Genomic DNA, 20330 nt, shown 5'->3' on the forward strand with positions numbered 1-20330 from the left:
TTGGTGCGAGGTGATGTATTTTTACATTGCGCTTGGTCACTGCTGTCACAACAGTTCACATTTCCATTTCGTATCAACGGAAGTTTTAAAGATGGGCATACTCCCAAAATTTGTAAAAATAATTATGCTTTTGAATTACATTTTCTCTGGCGTAATTTCATCACTGTCCTGAGTCCATTAAAAACTGTTGCGATAAACTAAAGAAAGAAGTTAACAGGCCTGTGGCATCCAGATTTGATAAAGAAGTTGATCTTGTTTATCTATGTGGAACCATTCCTGCTGGGACAAACAGCTGACATCATGTAAGTGGTAAAGGCAGATGCATTAGAGACTTTTAAGAAACATTTTTATAGGCACATGAATATGAAGAAAATGAAAAGAAATGGACATTATGCAGGCAGAGGGAATTAGTTTAGAACATAGAATAGTACAGCACAGTACATGTCCTTCCACCCACAATGTTGTGCCGACCCTTAAACACTGCCTCCCATATAACCCCCCACCTTAAATTCCTCCATATACCTGTCTAGTATTCTCTTAAATTTCACTAGTGTATCTGCCTCCACCACTGACTCAGGCAGTGCGTTCCACGCACCAACCATTCTCTGAGTAAAAAGCCTTCCTCTAATATCCCCCTTGAACTTTCCACCCCTTACCTTAAAGCCATGTCCTCTTGTATTGAGCAGTGGTGCTCTGGGGAAGGGGCGCTGGCTGTCCACTCTATATATTCCTCTTAATATCTTGCATACCTCTATCAAGCCTCCTCTCATCCTTCTTGTCTCCAAAGAGTTAAGCCCTAGCTCCCTTAATCTCTGATCATAGTGCAGACTCTCTAAACCAGGCAGCATTCTGGTAAGTCTCCTCTGTACCCTTTCCAATGCTTCCAGATTCTTCCTATAGCAAGGCGACCAGAACTGGACACAGTGCTCCAAGTGTGGCCTAACCAGAGTTTTATAGAGCTGCATTATTACTGCACTACTCTTAAACTCTATCCCTCGACTCATGAAAGCTAACACCCCATAAGCTTTCTTAACTACCCTATTTACCTGTGAGGCAACTTTCAGGGATCTGTGGACATGTACCCCCAGATCCCTCTGCTCCTCCATACTACCAAGTATCCTGCCATTTACAAACTGCATTGCAGTTTGTCCTTCCAAAATGTACCACCTCACACTTCTCTGGGTTGAACTCCACCTGCCACTTCTCAGCCCACTTCTGCATCCTATCAATGTCTCTCTGCAATCTTTGACAATCCTCTAAACTATCCACAACACCACCAACCTTTGTGTTGTCAGCAAACTTGCCAACCCACCCTTATACCCCCACATCTAGGTTGTTAATAAAAATCACAAAAAGTAGATGTCCCAGAACCGACCCTTGTGGGACACCACTAGTCACAACCCTCCAATCTGAATGTACTCCCTCCACCATGACATTCTTCTTTCTGCAGGCAAGCCAATTCTGAATCCACCTGGCCAAACTTCCCTGGATCCCATGACTTTTGACTTTCTGAATAAGCCTATCATGTGGAACCTTGTCAAATGCCTTATTAAAATCCATGTAGATCACATCCACTGCATTACCCTCATCTATCTGCCTCACCTCCTCAAAGAACTCTATCAGGCTTGTTAGACACGATCTGCCCTTCACAAAGCCATGCTGACTGTCCCTGATCAGACCATGATTCTCTAAATGCCCATCGATCCTATCTCTAAGAATCTTTTCCAATAGCTTTCCCACCACAGATGTAAGGCTCACTGGTTTATAATTACCTGGATTATCCCTACTACCTTTTTTGAATAAGGGGACAACATTTGCCTCCCTCCAATTCTCCAGTACCATTCCCATGGACAACAAGGATATAAAACTAGCCATTTGCTAGTTTATTTGGTTCAGCAGAACATTGTGGACTGAAAGCCTCTTCCTGTACTGTTCTGAATTCTGCATCCCCTTTTAAATTTTTAGACAAAATATGGTGCCTTCATCCCATAGTTGTACTAAATTAGAACCTTTTTAGATTCATAGAGTTGTACAGTACAGAAACATGCTTTTCAACCCAACTTGTCCATACCAATCAAGATGCCCATCTAAGCTAGTCCAATTTGCCTATGTTTGGTCTAAATATTATATATACTGACATGAATCTTTCCTATCCATGTACCTGCCCAACTATTTTTTTAAAACATTGTTATAGGACCTGCTTCTACCATTTCCTCTGGCAGTTCATTCAGAGGCAGTTCGCCATTTGCATGAAGTTATAAAAAGGTTGCGCAGGTTGACTTTGTGGTTAAGAAGGCATATGGTGTATTGGTCTTCATTAATTGTGGAATTGAATTTAGGAGCCGAGAGGTAATGTTGCAGCTATATGGGACCCTGGTCAGACCCCACTTGGAGTACTGTGCTCAGTTCTGGTCGCCTCACTACGGGAAGGATGTGGAAATCATAGAAATGGTGTAGAGGATATTTACAAGGATGTTGCCTGGATTGGGGAACATGCCTTATGAAAACACATTGCGTGAACTCAGCCTTTTCTCCTTGGAGCGATGGAGGATGTGAGGTATTGATCGTGTGGATAGTCAGAGGCCTTTTCCAAGGGCTGAAGTGGTTGCCACAAGAGGACACAGGTTTAAGGTTGCTGGGGAGTAGGTACAGAGGAGATGTCAGGGGTAAGTGTTTTAATCAGAGAGTGGTGAGTGTGTGGAATGGGCTGCCGGCAACGATGGTGGAGGCAGATACGATAGGGTCTTTTAAGAGACTTTTGGATAGGTACATGGAGCTTAGAAAAACAGAGAGCTGTAGGTAAGTTTAGTAATTTCTAAGGTAGGGATAAGTTTGGCACAATTTTGTGGGCTGAAGGGTCTGTATTGTGCTGTAGGTTTTCTATGTTTTATATAAAAAGGGTATAACTCTGTTATAAAAAAGGTCCTTTTAAAATCTTTCCTTTCTCATGTTAAACCTGTGCCCTCTAGTTTTTAAATTTCATTTCCATGAGAAAAAGGAGTGCCCTGTAATCTTGCTACTTATGGCTTAGGTTATGAGTGATGGGAGCATAATTGAAAGAATGAGATATTTCCCAACCTGAAAACATTAAGATGAAAATTACCAAGTGAATCAAATATAGAAATGCCAGCACAGTGGAAATAAAGCAGTCAATGAATATGTGCTTGCAAGTTATAGGATATTCTCTATTTTTTGGATTATATTAAATGAAGACTACTCTGAACCAGCTATCAAGAGTTATGGATCTTGCTTGAAGAGTGCTGAAGTATAAAATGCTGAATATTTGCAGGAAATGAAACTTTGACCAGCTTTTTTTTTTGCAGCAGACATAGCTTTAAGAGCATACTGGGAGGTTTGTTCTGGCATTCACACAGTGGGATATGTTAACTGTTTCAAATTAAGCTTCTAGTTAGTCAGATTCCTTCATGATTGTGCTTCCATGCTGATACAAAAAAAAAAGCTTATTTTGAACATGGAACAAAAAAAACATAGTACTTAAATTGTGGGGGCCACCCTGCAGCTGTATTAGTCAGCAGCGCTAATGAACTACTGTAGTTTTCCCGTACAGCTTTGAATGAAACTGTTAACTTGTAGCCTTTCTGCAATAAAGCTGCTTCAGCGTCAGACTAATCATTATTCACGGCTCTGGCATGCACAGTTGAAGTTGCAAGGGCATACAGAAGGAAGTATGCTAGAAGAAACCACCAGAATTCTGCTACCGTTCCATTTAACATTAGTGAACGTAGGACTGAAATGTTGGTTACGCTATGGTTGTCCACTGACTACTTTTTAACGGCATTGACATGAAGAAGCAAGAATCGGCCTTTAAGGACAGAATTGATCGGTACTGGATTATAAACTTGAATTGACAGACTTATGGAATAAGCTTGTCTTGAAGCACATAGGAATTTAGACGGCAGTGGTATTTTTTTCTTCATTGTAATCGTGGTTTTAAAGATTTACAGCTTTTTTTTCCATCCTGTGATCCAAAGAAAGCAGTTAAGTGCCTTTTGAAATCTGTGTTCGTGATTTTTTTCCCTACTTACTTTTTATGCATTGAAGGACGGTAGCTTGCATATTTTCAGCTCATTGAATTTCCCTTTGGAGTTCCTGCAGTGCCGAGCTGCAGGATAAAACTGACTGCTCAGCATAGCTCCATTGCTGGCAGAGTTGTCATAATATTCTGTTTCTGGGTCGTGCTTGTACACACCATCTCTGACTTTCTTCTTTTTCTTTCTCTATCACTTGCATTTTTAAAATTTGCTTGCATTTGTGTGGTCCCTCGCTCTCTCCATCTTCTTCCTTTCTGTTTTTCTTTTCTCTCTCTGTCTCATACCAACACATATATACGTTTTCTCATTGCTTGTACAGGTGTGACATTAGCCTGCAGCAGCTTCTAGGCACTGCTTTAGCCAGCAAAATCAATAATAATTTGGGCCTGCAATTTGTGACAGGTACTGATTTTCTCTGTTTTTAAACTACATGAATTGCCTGCTTTTGTATTTAAGGAATGATGTTATGTCACCCATAACAACTACAATACTACATTAAGAATACGCTCTCAAATAAGGAACTACTTCGGTAATTCTGGTACTGGTGTTGGCCTGTGGACTATATTAACACCGGAACTACTTCTGCAAACAGTATGTGAATGGGACTGCCATATAATCTCCAGCATAGAGAATTGCATTGAATAACAAAGTAGAATCAGTGTGCTGTCTGCAAACAAAATTTATAATATTAGGGCGTAAACAGGATATCAGATGAGCCGTGTGTGCATAGTTGTTCTGGAGGAGGTGGACGATGATTTTCCCATTGTTGCTTCTAAAAAACTTCAGGAAAAGTACAAGGATGTGTCACTACCCATGTCAAAGTCATTTTCACTTGAAGATGAAAGGGTGAGAAAAATTTAGCTTGTTCTAACCTATGTGCATAATTCCTGCATCAATTTCAGTAGAATATGCATGTCCAAGTTTAATCTGATATCTTGATGTACTTCTTAAGGAATTATTCAGAAGTGTAAACATTTATATCTTTAAAAGTTTGGATTGAAGGTAATCAGCTGGATCTATTTCTAATTGATAGTGCATACTCTAGAAAAACTTTGCATTGTATATTACATATCATTACCATTTCTATTCAACAGCCATCTTTTATCACTTAATGATGTCACAAGCAGTTGATGATTTATTTTTGTATGTGTACAATTTATAAAAGTTTCTTTCAATATTGCAGCCACCACTGGTTCAAGCTATTTTCAATGGAGATCCAGATGAAGTTCGCAGCTTAATTTTCAAAAAAGAGGATGTCAATGTGCAGGTAAGAGATGATCAGCTTCAAGTACTTCTGGTGATAAATATTATATGTAAAACATACATAGACACACAATTCCGGTTAATTGGGCCATCGGTTAAATAGGGCACTTGCTTATTTGGGACAACTCTTTTTAAAAAAAAACTAACTGAGAAAATAGCCAGCATTCCTTCCATTTATTTGGGACACTATGCCACTTAATAAGGACAGGAGACTTGCCAAACTAGCATCAGTCTCATGCACTTGTGTGGCCGTTGGACACTACACCAGGCTTAGAGTGAACAGTTTTTAAATAGATAGATACTTTATTGATCACAAAGGAAATTAGTGTCACTGTAGCCCAATTAGTGCACAGATAGGCAAATATTAGAAGAGAAGTAAGATAGAATAAAAATAAGTTGCCTTGTAAATCTTGTACATCTTATTTTTAAGTCAAAGATTACATGATCTCTTCCCTGGCTACTGGTTGACTTATTATAGAGCCTGATGGCCAAGGGTAAGAATGACCTCATATAGTACTCTTCGGAGCAGCGCAGTTGTCTGTCTTATATAGCATTTATTGCGTGTTTGTACTTAAAATATATAGTTGGTGAGAAATAGCAGGAAGACAATTCAAAGCTGTTTTGCTCACTGTGGTTTGAGTGAGAAATGCCAGAAAAGGCCGTGAGTGAAAATGAAAAGATTTCACTACTTCAATAAGTTAGGAGCTACAAAGAATTTGAAGAAATCAACAATCATCTTAAATGTTACCATGAAAATGAATATTTGGAAGATGCAGTCAAGAAAGCATTGTACGAAGGCTGTCCATTATCTGCAGTAGGTGTCTGCCGTGATTTTGTTCACTTACTGTCAATCAGAAGAACATCGTACAGACTTTGAATTCCTCCATCAATAGCTATTAAGAACCCATACACAGTTTTATAGTACTGTAGTGTTCTTATTTCTTCTATGTTTAATACAATTACATAATTTGTTGCTCAGTAAAACAGTAGTTTGTCTATTTTGTACTTTATACCTTTTTAACTATTTCTACGAAACCTCAACCATTTGGTGTGGCTGCTTAATTAGGCCAAAATGTAACTGGAATCCACTGCATGTTGAAATTCTCACTTTCTCCATTATTTCAGTATATGCAGTTTGCCAAATCCAGAAGGTTGTTACTGAATGTTGTTGATTCCTTAGGCAATTTGTGATCTTGATCAAATGTGGTGAGGCACGTTATCTTCCTCCCTCAGTTCGGCCTGTCTCTTGCCAGATAAAGGAAACTTGGATGTTGGTTACGTAACGTTGCTCTTGGTATTGCTTAATAAAGGATTCCTGAGCTCCTAATTATTAAGGTTTACTACAATAAACCCAGTAAATGAAAACACGGTCATGATGTCTTAAATTACCTATTTTATGCCATATTGTGTATTGTGTTATGTTTTGAAAAATGCATTGAGAAATTCAAAATAAATCAACCTAGGGCCATTTGAGAAGCAAACATACCTTGTTCAATCTCTGTTGCTGAACTTTGTGTTGAGACTAGTTGCTTGATTTTTGTTAGGTTCGTGTTATTTGACTTGGAGTGTGTGAAGGAACCTTTTTTATATGAATGTTTACTAAAAATTAGATATTTATTGCATTGGTTGCATCTACTTGCTCAGCCATGAAGATGATTATGACTCAGGATTGTTCTGCATGCTTGGTTGTAACTAATGTTTTGTGTTTTGGCAATAGCATCTTTTATTACAAGTAATGGCATATTATATTTAAAATCTAAACTATTTTTAGTGTATTTGTGCTTTAAACAATTATTCTAATTCTTTGTTTTCATGTGCAGATCAGCATAAAGCAAAATGGTATAGAAAAGTTGGTGAGACAAAACCCCTCTTAAATCCTTATGATCCATATCCCAGAGTTTTGAAAAGGGTTGCTGTTAGAGATGGGTGAACCCTCTGGTTATCATCATGGAAAATTCTATAGATTTGGAATTGTCCCTGTGGAATAACGTAGCAAATGTGACCCCACAATTTAAGAAAGGAAGGAGAGAAAAACAGAGAACTACTGTTAAGGCAGCTTTTAACATTTTAGGTTGAAGATTCTTTACAAGATCTATTCAATGTTCAAAAAGTTCACAGTAAAATTATTATTAAAGTACATGTATGTTAACAAATACTACCTTGAGATTAATTTTCTTGCAGGCATTTACAGGAACAAGAAATACAACATAAATTTATGAAAAACTATACATAAACGGACAAAAACTGACAATATGCAAAAGAAGGCAAACTGTACAAATAAAATATAATATTGAAAACATGAATTTTAGAATCCTTGAAAGTGAGCCTATAGGTCAAAGTTGTAGTGAGTGAAATTATCCATGCTGCTTCGGAAGCCTGATAGTTGCAGAGTAATATGTGTTCCTGAATCTGGTGGTGTGGGATCAAAGACTTCTGTACCTCCTGTCTGATGGTAGTAACAAGAAGAGAGTGTGACTTGGATGGTGGGGGTCTTTGTTGAATACTGCTATCTTGTGACAGCACTCCATGGAAATGTACTTATGGTGGGGAGGGCTTTGCACATGATGCAGTGTACTGTATCTGCAATTTTGTGTAGTTCCTAGACTTTGGTGTTTCTATGCCAAGTCGTGATGTAACCAGTTAAAATACTCTCCACTGAGCATCTATAGAAGTTTGTCAAGGTCGAAGCTCCGTAAACTTAATCAGTAAAGGTTCTGTTGTGCCTATTTTGTGATAACATTGTTGATCTCAGGACGGATCTTCCAATATCATAACTATGGAATTTAAAGCTATTGACCTTTTCAATCTCTGATCTTGCAAAGAGGACTAGCTCATGGACCTCCAGCTGTGGATGAGGTGTTGCTAATCCATGCTAACTGAGGTCTGCAAGTGAGGAAATTGATGGTCCAGTTGAACAGGGAAGTACCAAAGCCCAGGTCTTGGAGCTTAATAATGAGGTTCAAGGGGATGATGGTGTTAAATGCTCAGCTGTTGTCAGTGAAGAGCATCCTAATGTATGCTTCTTCATTGTTCAGGTGTTCCAGAGCTGAGTGAAGGGCCAATGCAATGGCATATGCTGTTAACCTATTAGCCTAATGTCATTAGTTGACAAACTGCTGGAATCTATGAGAAATGATCTAATAACAAAGTACAAGGGTTGAGCAGAATCAACACAGATTTCTGAAGGCAATATTATTTTTGATTAATCTATTAAAATTCTTTGAAGATTTTTTTGATAAATGTTAGGAATCATGTTAGGGATTATATCAAGTCGAGTCAAGTCACTTTTTATCGTCACTTCAACCATAACTGCTGGTACAGTACATAGTAAAAATGGGACAATGTTTTTTCAGGACCATGGTGTCACATGATACAGTACAAAAACTAGACTGAACTACGTAAAAAACAATACAGAAAAAAATTACACTGGACTACCCAGGACCTACCCGGGGCTGCATAAAGTGCACTAAACAGTGCAGGCATTACAATAAATAATAAACAAGACAATGCTGACATGAATTGAGAATTAGTAATGGACAGAAAGCAAAAATGGATGTCTCAGATTGCTAGGCTGTGACTAATGGGACACCACAGGGTTTAGTGCTTGGGCCGCAGCTATCCATGATCTCGATGAAGACTAGACATCATATTTCTGAGTTTGATGTTGATGAAAAACTGGATGGGATTATGCATGAGAAGGGGGACATAAAGAGTCTTCAAAGGGATATAAATAAGCTGAGTAAGTGGAGGAAACACAGCAGAGAAAATATTATGAAGGGAGGGAAATATAAATAAAAATGTGAATTTATCCAGCTTTGTGTCCTTTTGATATTGGTGCTATTAATGTGCAAAGTTATCTAGTTGTCCTTGTACTTAAATTAATGGAAGTCAACATGTAGGTGCTGCAGGTAATTAGAAAAGAAGTTTAGATTGTGTACAGCAATAAAATGTCTTTTGTACAAAGAACAGTGGTGTGAGCCTAAAGTATTGTATACAGTATAGGTTTCTTTACTTTAATAAAGGATATACTTGCCAGAGAACAGAGTATAGTGAGGATCTAATAGACTGCCTTACAAAGATGCAAGGTTTTCTGTATGAGGGTTTGCTACTTGGAAGTGTTCAAGGTGTTATTATATGAGGTCCTAAATGTGGCTTTTAATCTTTTGTTGTTAATGCTATGTGCCTGTGCATGTTACTCTCAGCTCCATAATGTCACCTGCCTCATCTCATTTGTGGTTGTAGTCTTCTCCCTTGCCATTGTTACTTTTGATTTTTGGTAACTCTCTTATCTCTGAGTGCTTATGCCATGGTTTGAAGTTGCTACAAAGACAAAGCATAAATGTCCTAACCGACCTATAAGTAAGAAAGAGGTAACTAAGGTGAATGTGGGGCCTTTAGAGATCAATACTGGTGAATTAACTATGGCAAACAAATAAATTGCAGACATGTCAGAGACTTTTTACATCATTTTTTACTGTGGAAGGCATTGTTAATATCACTAGATATCAGATTGGTTGATTAAAAATAGCATGGTAAAACTTAACAATCTAAATTACAAGGAGTAAATAAGGGAAGCTCAAAGTAGAAGGAAATAGTCGTTAGTACAATAGATTGCATGCTAGGCTTTATGAAGGAAGTGGCTATAGTTAAAAATTTCATAACTCAGTATACTCTGGAGTAGTACAGGCAATGGGATTCCTTTTTGAAAGAAAGATGCAGGAACTAGCAGTCTATCTGATTTAACAGCTATTATTGACAGGATGCTAGAGTCATTAATCATTTAGGAAAGTTGATCATTTATGTGTATTCCTCATCGCACATGCGCAGCTCCTCCATGGAGAGAGTTAGCAGTATCAAGTTTCTGGGAGTGCACTTAATGGATGATCTCACCTGGTCCCTCAACACCATATTTTCAGTCAAGAAAGCACAGCAGTGTCTCCACTTTGAGGAAATTGAGGTGAGCAAACAAACCCACCCTCCTCATTTAACCAATTTTTACAGGAGCACCATCGACCATGTCCCGATCAACTGCATCACCATCTGGTACAGGAATTGCAAGACATTTGACCACAAGACCTTCCAAAGGATTGAGAGGACTGGGGACTGTTGAGATTGTCAGGGTCTCTCTTCCACCTGTCAGACATATTTATCAGGAGCGCTGCGCACGCAGGGCCTTTAGCATTGTTACTGATCCCTCCCATCTGTACAACAGTCTCTTTGACTTCCTACCTACAGGCAGACGGTACCTAAGCATTAAGACAAGATGTTAGGATGAGAAACAGTTTCTTCCCCCAAGCTGTAAGACTACCGAACTTCCTGCCTCAACCAGGTTTCATCACATATGAAGTGCCAGTAGCATTATACCGTTTACTTGCATCACGTATGTATCTTTATTATTTGTTAATCTATTTGTGGTAATATTACTTTATGTGTGTGAATTATATGTACGGTGTTGTGCACTTTGGTCTGGATGAACATTCTTTTTTTTGGTGTATGGTGTACATGAGTACAGTTGAATAACAATAAACTGAACTTGGATAGGATTAAATTTAGTAAACATAGTTTATGGAAAGTTAAATCATATATGACAGTTTGCTAGAGTTCAACCAGACACGTGAATACAGTCAAATGAAACAGCATTTCCTCTGGGGCAACACAATACTAACAGTCGCACATGCCACATATAGCATATATAATTACGATAACAGAAAAACATAGTTACAAAAAAAATGTAGCCCATATACCTGAGTGTCATGGCCTGTAGATTGATGGTGCATGGATGTTGTTCTGGATCCATGTTTCTGCAAGAAAAACCTGTTGTAGTTCCTCATCTCATGCAAGTGCAGCCACAGAATTCTTTGAGGATGTAATAGAGAGTTGAAAGAAGAGAATCTGGAGATGTGTGTCTAGATTTCTAGTGGTGAAATTGTATTAGCATGGGTTGAAAACTATCACATAGAAAACTGTTAGATTAAATGAGCACTTTTCAGACTGGAAGGAGGCAACTGATGGAGTACCACATGGATTAGTTCTTGGCTGCATCTGTGCACAATTTACATTAATGACCTGGAGGAAGGAAAGACATGTAAAATTTCCAAGTTTGATGGTATGAAAATAGGTGGAAGGCATGTAGTGTTAAGGATACTGTGATTCCACTTTGGGATATAGGTGGTTTGAGTGAGTGATTAAATGACTCGCAGATGAGTTTAATATGGGAAATGCAAAGTCATGCATTACAATATGAGAAATCAGAAGGCATATTATTCTTTAAGTAGTGAGAAACTGCAACTGAAGTACAGGTGAATCTAGGTCCAGCAAATAGTGAGAAGGCGAACACTATTTTGCTCTTCACTGCAAAGGAATTGGAGTTTAAAATAGCAAGATTTTGTGGAATTGTGCAAAATGTAGATAAATCCTCATGTGAAATACGTTGGTTTTGGTCCGCTTAACTAATAAAACACATAACAATATTGGAAGCATTACAGAGACAATTCCTGAGATGAGAGGGTTGTTTTGCCAACAGAGACCAAGTAGTTTGGGTTTGTATTCCTAGCAGTGTAGAAGAATGACAGGTGATCTTATTGAATGTTAGATCATTTTCACCAATGGGAGAGTCTCAAGTTCAAGTTGCTTTTTCTTGTTGTTTCGACCATAACTGCTTGTACAGTACACAGTAAAAACGAGACAACATTTTTTCAGGACCATGGTGCTACATGAACAATACAAAACCTACTCTGAACTAAGTAAACCAACACAAAAACTACACTAGACTACAGACCTACCCAGGACTGCATAAAGTACACAGAACAGTGCAAGCATTACAATAAATAATAAACAAGACAACAGGCACAGCAGAAGTCAGTAGGTTGGTAGTCCGATGGCTTGGGGGAAAATCTGTTACATAAAGAATCAGCTGAATGGCAGCGCCCGGGATTCTATCTGTTTCTGTACTCCCACCGATAAGAGAAGCTGAGGACAACATAGATCAGCCATGATCATATTAAATGGTGGGACAGGCTTGAATAGCCTGGTGGCGTACTTCTGCTATTTCCTTGTATTCTAGTGGTGTGGAGTCACGTACTGCGGAAATTATGTCATCTTGTGCTTGGGACATTAAATCATTACATTCTGAGATTGATTCAAAAGACAGATACAAGTGATTGTGGATGCTGGAATTTGGAGGAAAAATTAAGCTGCTGAAAGAATTTAATGGTCAAGCATCATTGTCAAGGGAATGGCTGATGTGTCAGGTTAGACCCTGCTTCAAGACCCTATCGAAGGAAGGTAGCCATTTTCTCAATTTGAGAAGTAGAGAGATGGAAGTTGGTAGGTACTAGGTGGAACCAGATGGAGGAGGAAACTTGGCAGAGGTAGTTCACATGGAGGAGGAAGTTGGGTCTAGATTATAGTGGGGCAGTGTAGAAGGGTTGAAAAGGTAAACAAAAGGAAAAAGATTCTGGGTGGACCGGTGGGAGTGGGAAAGGAACATGGGGTGTGGGTTATCCGAAGTGGGAAAATTTAATAGTCATGTCATTGGGATAGAGAAATATGAAGGGTGTTTGCATTTGGCCTCATCTTGGCAGTGGAGGCAGGTTGGTATAGGAATGGGAAGGGAAGTTGAAGTCTTGTACAACTGGTTTGAAATCTTTAGTTTCCTTTCCCACAGTGACCTATATGTACTCAGCCTTCTCCACTGCTATGGTGAGGCCAAATCCAAACTAGAAAAACTCAGCTGCATATTCCACTTAGGTTGCCTTCAACCCAGTGTTATGAGCAGACTTTGGATTCATTATCAATACATCCTGAGTTTAAAGTAAAAACAGGCTTCCTCACAAAGTCCCAGCTGACATCCAGGGTTATTTACTGAACAAGAGATGCTACATAGAAACATGGAAAATAGGTGCAGAAATAGGCCATTCGGCCCTTTGAGCCTGCACCGCCATTCAGTATGATCATGGCTGATCATCCAACTCAGAACCCTGTACCTGCTTTCTCTCCATACCCCCTGATCCCTTTAGCCACAAGGGCCATATCTAACTCCCTCTTAAATATAGCCAATGAACTGGCCTCAACTGTTTCCTTTGGCAGAGAACTCCACAGATTCACCACTCTCTGTGTGAAGAAGTTTTTCCTCCTCTCTGTCCTTTATCCTTAAATTGTGACCCCTCGTTCTGGACTCCCCCAACATTGGAAACAATCTTCCTGCATCTAGCCTGTCCAATCCCTTTAGAATTTTATACGTTTCAATAAGATCCCCCCTCAATCTTCTAAATTCCAGCGAGTATAAGCCTAGTCGATCCAGTCTTTCTTCATATGAAAGTCCTGACATCCCAGGAATCAATCTGGTGAACCTTCTTTGTACTCCCTCTATGGCAAGAATGTCTTTCCTCAGATTAGGGGACCAAAACTGCACACAATACTCCAGCTGTGGTCTCACCAAGGCCTTATACAACTGCAGTAGAACCTCCCTGTTCCTGTACTCGAATCCTCTTGCTATGAATGCCAACATACCATTTGCCTTTTTCACCGCCTGCTGTACCTGCATGCCCACTTTCAATGACTGGTGTACAATGACACCCAGGTCTCGTTGCACCTCCCCTTTTCCTAATTGGCCACCATTCAGATAATAATCTGTTTTCCTGTTCTTGCAACCAAAGTGGATAACCTCACATTTATCCACATTAAATTGCATCTGCCATGAATTTGCCCACTTAACTAACCTATCCAAGTCATCCTGCATCCTCTTGGCATCCTCCTCACAGCTAACACTGCCACCCAGCTTCGTGTCATCTGCAAATGTGGAAATGCTGCATTTAATTTCCTCATCTAAGTCATTAATATATATTGTAAACAACTGAGGTCCCAGCACTGAGCCTTGCAGTACCCAACTAGTCACCGCCTGCCAATCTGAAAAGGTCCTGTTTTTTCCCATTCTTTGCTTCCTGTTTGCCAACCAGTTCTCTATCCACATCAATACCATGTGCTTTAAGTTTGCACACTAATCTCCTGTGTGGGACCTTGTCAAAAGCCTTTTGAAAATCCAAACATACCACATCCACTGATTCTCCCTCAAAAAATTCTATAAGATTCGTCAGACGTGATTTTCCTTTCACAAATCCATGCTGACTTTGTCTGATGATTTCACCTCTTTCCAAATGTGCTGTTATCTCATCTTTCATAACCAACTCTAGCATTTTCCCCACCACCGATGTCAGGCTAACCGGTCTATAATTCCCTGGTTTCTCTCTCCCTCCTTTTTTAAAAAGTGGAGTTACATTAGCCACCCTCCAATTCTCAGGAACCAATCCAGAATCTAAAGAGTTTTGAAAAATTATTACTAGTGCATCCACTATTTCTTCGGCTACTTCTTTAAGCACTGACCATCTGGCAGACCATCTGGCCCTGGGGATTTATCTGCCTTTAATCCCTTCAATTTACCTAACATCACTTCCCTACTAACATTTATTTCCCTCAGTTCCTCCATCTCACTCGACCCTCGGTCCCCTACTATTTCGGGAAGATTATTTATGTCCTCCTCAGTGAAGACAGAACCAAAGTAGTTATTCAATTGGTTTGTCATTCTGTCAATCACATTCTGTATTGTATAGTCCTTTACAATGTGGACAAAATATCAATTTTATTTAAATTTTTCTTCAATATTTGCAGCATGTTTTATGATCTCAAGTAGTCAGATTTATCTTTTGTAAGTGTAAATTGTTTACGAAATGAAAGCTGCTATAGCTGATAACCAGATCAAATAATTTGCAAGTTTGTTCTAATTTTTCTCATTTCAATCTGAACAAACCACTTTAACTGTACAGTTTCCAAAACTGTTTGCCAGTAAGGGAGACATTCCTTTCAAACATCAATGCCCATTGGATTCCCCACACATATTATGACTCTGAGTCATGCTGAAAGTTCATGCTTGCATTAATTTGCATTCATGTGCTGATTTTCACCGTTTAACTTACCGCACACATTTTTACATTTTGATATTTCCCGTTATTACAGAAATGTTCAACAGATGCCATTGTGTTTGTGAATTACAACTTCTCTTTGCAATTTTTTTTGTAATTTATGTAGAAAAAGGAGGAGACCATTTCATCTTTCAATATATTCTGATCGCCAATTCTGAGGGCTCCTTTGTGACCTAAAATCTACCCTTTTGCCATTTTTCCCCATGTTTCCTCAGACTTGATTAAATAAAAAAAATACTGGATTGAAAATTATCATCAGTTTTTGTTTGGAGTAGATTTCCTTATTTCAAGCCTGGACCACGCCTTGGAACTTTCTAAATTACAAGAAAGTAATCCTAGTTTCTATTATTTCTCTTGTGACAATCATGATCTGATGGAGAGATTTTATAAAGTACATGAGTTATTGAATTTGACAACTGATATGAAATGGAAAAAGAAATATTAACCAACATAGAATATAAAAATTGACCAGTAGGTTGAAAAGTTACGGACTGAGCCTGCAACGCTGTGCTCATTGCAGTCGTGGGCATACAGGATTTATTTGGAAGCAAAAGCATTTAAAACAAAAATGATCGTTAAGTGCATCTGGGCTTCTTACTTTCATGTTTAATATACCAGAAGGTCAATAGCATAAAGAAGAGAGCTCACAGTTTAAGTTTTTCCTATGAATCACAGCCATACTTAAAATAGTTCTTACATTACTCAATGGAATTTAACATATTCTTCCTTTTGAACAGTAATGTATACCCTTCCTGTTCTCCTTTTACCTGAAAATTTCAAAATATTAAGCTTTATATTGAGCACTGTCATTATGGACTGACTTTTATTCATAATGGTTGCATTGATTAACAAATGAAGTCTGATCATTTTGTCTCGTGCTAATTCCCTGCAATATCTGAATCTCTTTTCCTTTGCTGGATAGGTTGAATTCTTCTATCTGTTGAAAACTGTATTGTCATTTAAGACCCCTTAGTCCTTCAGCTCTTTATGCAAGCTTGATTATTAACCTGTCAGCATTTATTCTTTTGGCAGATTAAGCTCTGATGTCTCATTCTAGATTTGGTTCTTTGCTTCACATTGTGTTAGAATAGGAAATCAGTTGTGACATAAAAACAAATTTCTGAAAATATAGTGGAGTCCAGTTAATTGGGACACATTGGGACCAGAGCAACACTCATAAAATGCTGGAAGAACTCAGCAGGCCAGGCAGCATCTATGGAAAAAAGCACAGTTGACATTTCAGGTAGGAGCCTCGACTGTGCTTTTTTCCCTAGATACTGGCTGGCCTGCTGAATTCCTCGTATTTTGTGGGTGTTGCTCAGATTTCCAGCATCTGCAAATTTTCTCTAGTTAGTGACATTCGGACCAGTACATTTTGGCCCAATTAAATGACTGCCCCAATTAGCTGAAATTTCATGGAAACAGTTAAAAGTATATTTAAAAAAAAAACAAACTGCTGTTTAATTGAGTAATAAGTTATGTATGTAAATGAAATACAGAACTAATTACAACACTATTAATACCTCGACAGTACTATAAAACTGTATTGGTGGAGGAATTCATCTGTGTTTTTATGATTGAATGTAAATTAACAGATCAGCGCAGGTACCTAGTGCAGGTAATGGACTGCCTTCATAAAATACTTCAGATTATAACATCTTACAAGTCTGCATTTTCATTGTAACATTCAAGATGCTTGTTGATACTTTCAAATTCATCACTATTTCTGACTTTTTGAAGTAGTGATGTGGTTCAAGTGTTGGAGTAGTAATGAAGCATCATCTACCTTTTTCCGCGCTTTCAAGTATAACAGGTTCAGTCCTGTATTCATCACCCTTTTCGATTTTATCCCCATGTTACACTTCAACTCAATCCACTGACTTAGATTTTTTGTTGTTTGTACTTATAGTCTCACTGCACACTGCATCTACTTGTATATCAGCTGCCCCATCCTCAGTCCTATTACTCCAGTTCCCATCCTCCTGCTAACTTTAAGTGGACACTGAATCTGGAGGTCCACAGCCAATTCTTATCAGCTGATTAGAGTTGGAGAGGGTCAGTCACTTAAAAGTAATTGGCATTTTCATTTCCAACGATCTGTCCTGGGACCAGCACCTAAGCCATTACAAAGAAAGCATAGCAGCATCTTTACTTTCTTGGGGGTTTCTGCAGGTCTGGCATGTCATCTGAAACTTTGACCGACTTCTCTAGATGCACAGTGGAGTGTATCCTGATCGGTTATATCATGGCCTAGTATGGAAACACCAATGCCCATAAACAGAAAAGTCTCCAGAAAGTATGGATACGGCCCAGTTTATCACAGGAAAAGCCCTCCCCGTCATTGAGCACATCTACAAAGAATGCTGCCCAACAAACCATCATCAATCATCAAGGGCCCCACCAACCACGCTATGCTTTTGTCTTGCTGCTCCTTCGGGAAGCCTTGGGTCCCACACCACCAGCTCAAGAACAGTTATTTCGCATCAACCATGAAGCTCTTGATCAGCACGGATAATTTCACTCACCTCAACACTGAACTGATTTCACAACCTATAGACTTAATTTCAATGACTCTGCAACTCATATTCTGAACATTTTTATTGCTTGCTTATTTGTTATATATGTTTTGCATTTGTGCAATTTGTCTTTTGGACATTATTTGTCCATCTTTGTATGTAGTTTTTCACTGATTCCATTATATTTCTTTGTATCTATTGAAAATGAATCTGAGGGTAGTACATGGTGACATGTATGTACTTTGATAAGAAGTTTACTTTGAACTTTGAGCATGTATAACTGAATTCACAGCAGTGGTAGTATCATAATACTAGACTGGATATGCTTATTCACTGATATATATCTCCATTGACAGACTACTATAGTAGTCTATCAGCAGTATGCCTTCTGCTTGGGCCCCCTTTTATGAAATTCCATTTTGCTATCCTGAACCTTGCATTGTTCTCCAATGTTACTTCTCCTTAAGGACCATGGTGGAACAACTTCTGCTCACCTCCATTATCTTTGCAGCTTGACTTGATTCACACTGTATTCTACCCAGGGGCATGATAATATGTCAGTCAATTTGCATACACCTAGTATCACAAGGTTGCAATGTCTTGATAGTCAAATAATTTATATGAATAATGTTGATTGAAGTACAAATAATGGCCAGGACACTAACACCTGTTCATTTTCCTTCAGATTGATGCATTGCATCTATCCCCACATATACCTGTATACTTGTATAATAAAACTGAAGCCATGTAGACAATTTGTTCTTTAACTTGATTGAATATGCATCTTGCGAACTTTAATCTTTGTGTGATGTATAGATCCAGATGTGATATGGTTTGAAGATGTAAAAGCTATTGGCATATTTCACCACTGAGTTAATTGTGCTCTAGATAATGAATGTGGCATTGAATACTGAACAGATATGTTGCCTGTTTTGATCTGCTTTCTGAAAGATGATAATTTTCTGAGTATCAATGAAGTGATACTCAAGTGAATGTGAATTTAATTTCTGCAATTATTTTAGAATACGTTCATGCAATTACCTACCCTTAATGGGTTTAAGGAAAAATGTGTATTTTTTATTTTTTTGTTCTTATTATTCTGAGTTAAATCAGTACTAATTGAATTATATAATAGTAACACTTCCAACAATTGAATCAAAAAAACCTTGCACTTATGGGCATGCTATGTTGGTACTGGAATGTGTGGCGAATTTGTGGGCTGCCCCAGCACACCCTCAGGTGGGCTAGTGTTAATTCAAAGGTCTCGTTTCACGGTATTTTTCATGGTGCTCAATAAACTTGGATCTTGATTTTGATCTTGATCTTGAATCTTGTCAGATTGAAGTGAAAGCATAGAGAAAATACATGCCATTATAAGAAATATTTTAAAATATTTAAAATTAATAAAGGTTTGAGCTTCATAGCTTCAATGTATTTTTGAATTACAATCACATTTCTAGTCAGGCAGCACTTTGGCTTACTGCCTGTATGCCAGCTGTTGTACTATAACAATCCCACTTACCCACATTTGATGTATAGCCTTCTATGCCTTAATGATTCACAGGCTTTGCCTGATGCTTCTTAAATGCTCAGAATCAGGTTCATTATCACTAACAAATCTCATGAAATTTGTTGCTTTGCAGTGCAAGATGTAAAAATTTCTGTAAGTTACAAATTAAATAGTGGCAAAGATGCATTGTGAGTGGAGAGCCAGTGAGATTGTGTTTGCTCTAGACCTGTTATGGTAGGCAAATTGCAATAAGCCCAAAGTTCTGCTCAGACAGGAGTTAATTCTAGCCATAACCAACCTCTCAAAGCACAGTAGATGTGATGGCTACCAGGCCACCAAAAGCAGCGCATTCCAGGTTCCAACTACTCTCTGGACGAAAAAGACACAGGTCAGATCCCCTCCGAGTCTCTGACCTCGCCTTATACCTGTGTGCTCTTGTGTGCTCCTGAGCAGCTGTGTCACTGCCTGGCTCGGAAATTGCACCATCTCAGATCGCAAGACCCTGCAGCGGATAGTGAGGTCAGCTGAGAAGATCATCAGGGTCTCTCTTCCTGCCATTACGGACATTTACACTACACGCTGCATCTGCAAAGCAAACAGCATTATGAAGGACCCCACGCACCCCTCATACAAACTCTTCTCCCGCCTGCCGTCTGGGAAAAGGCACCGTATCATTCTCACGACCAGGCTATGTAACAGTTTCTTCCCCCAAGCTATCAGACTCCTCAATACCCAGAGCCTGGACTGACACCTTACTGCCCTATTGTCCGGTTTATTATTTATTGTAATGCCTGCACTGTTTTGTGCACTTTATGCAGTCCTGGGTAGGTCAGTAGTCTAATGTAGTTTTTTTTTCTGTGTTGTTTTTTTACGTAGTTCAGTTTAGTTTTTGTACTGTGTCATGTAACACCATGGTCCTGAAAAAACGTCGTCTCATTTTTACTATGTACTGTACCAGCCATTATGGTCAAAATGACAATAAAAGTGACTTGACTTTAGACATTCACATCAA

At 38.7% G+C, this 20330-nt stretch overlaps 1 protein-coding gene across 3 annotated transcripts in view; it reads left to right on the forward strand.

Moving 5' to 3' along the window:
* ankrd28b (ankyrin repeat domain 28b) overlaps positions 1 to 20330 on the forward strand; it is a 215379-nt gene that overhangs the window by 71856 nt on the left and 123193 nt on the right. Inside the window, exons 1-3 of one of the 3 annotated variants that reach the window (XM_059972358.1) lie at positions 3633 to 3998; positions 4509 to 4898; positions 5236 to 5319. In XM_059972358.1, coding sequence (XP_059828341.1) covers positions 4764 to 4898; positions 5236 to 5319 — 219 coding nt within the window. In that variant the 5' untranslated portion in view covers positions 3633 to 3998; positions 4509 to 4763. Of the gene's footprint in view, positions 1 to 3632; positions 3999 to 4508; positions 4899 to 5235; positions 5320 to 20330 lie in introns of those variants that run through there. The other 2 variants (XM_059972359.1, XM_059972360.1) reach the window with 2 other exon arrangements.

This window comes from Hypanus sabinus, chromosome 6, assembly GCF_030144855.1.
Source record: "Hypanus sabinus isolate sHypSab1 chromosome 6, sHypSab1.hap1, whole genome shotgun sequence".
Lineage (NCBI taxonomy): Eukaryota > Metazoa > Chordata > Chondrichthyes > Myliobatiformes > Dasyatidae > Hypanus > Hypanus sabinus.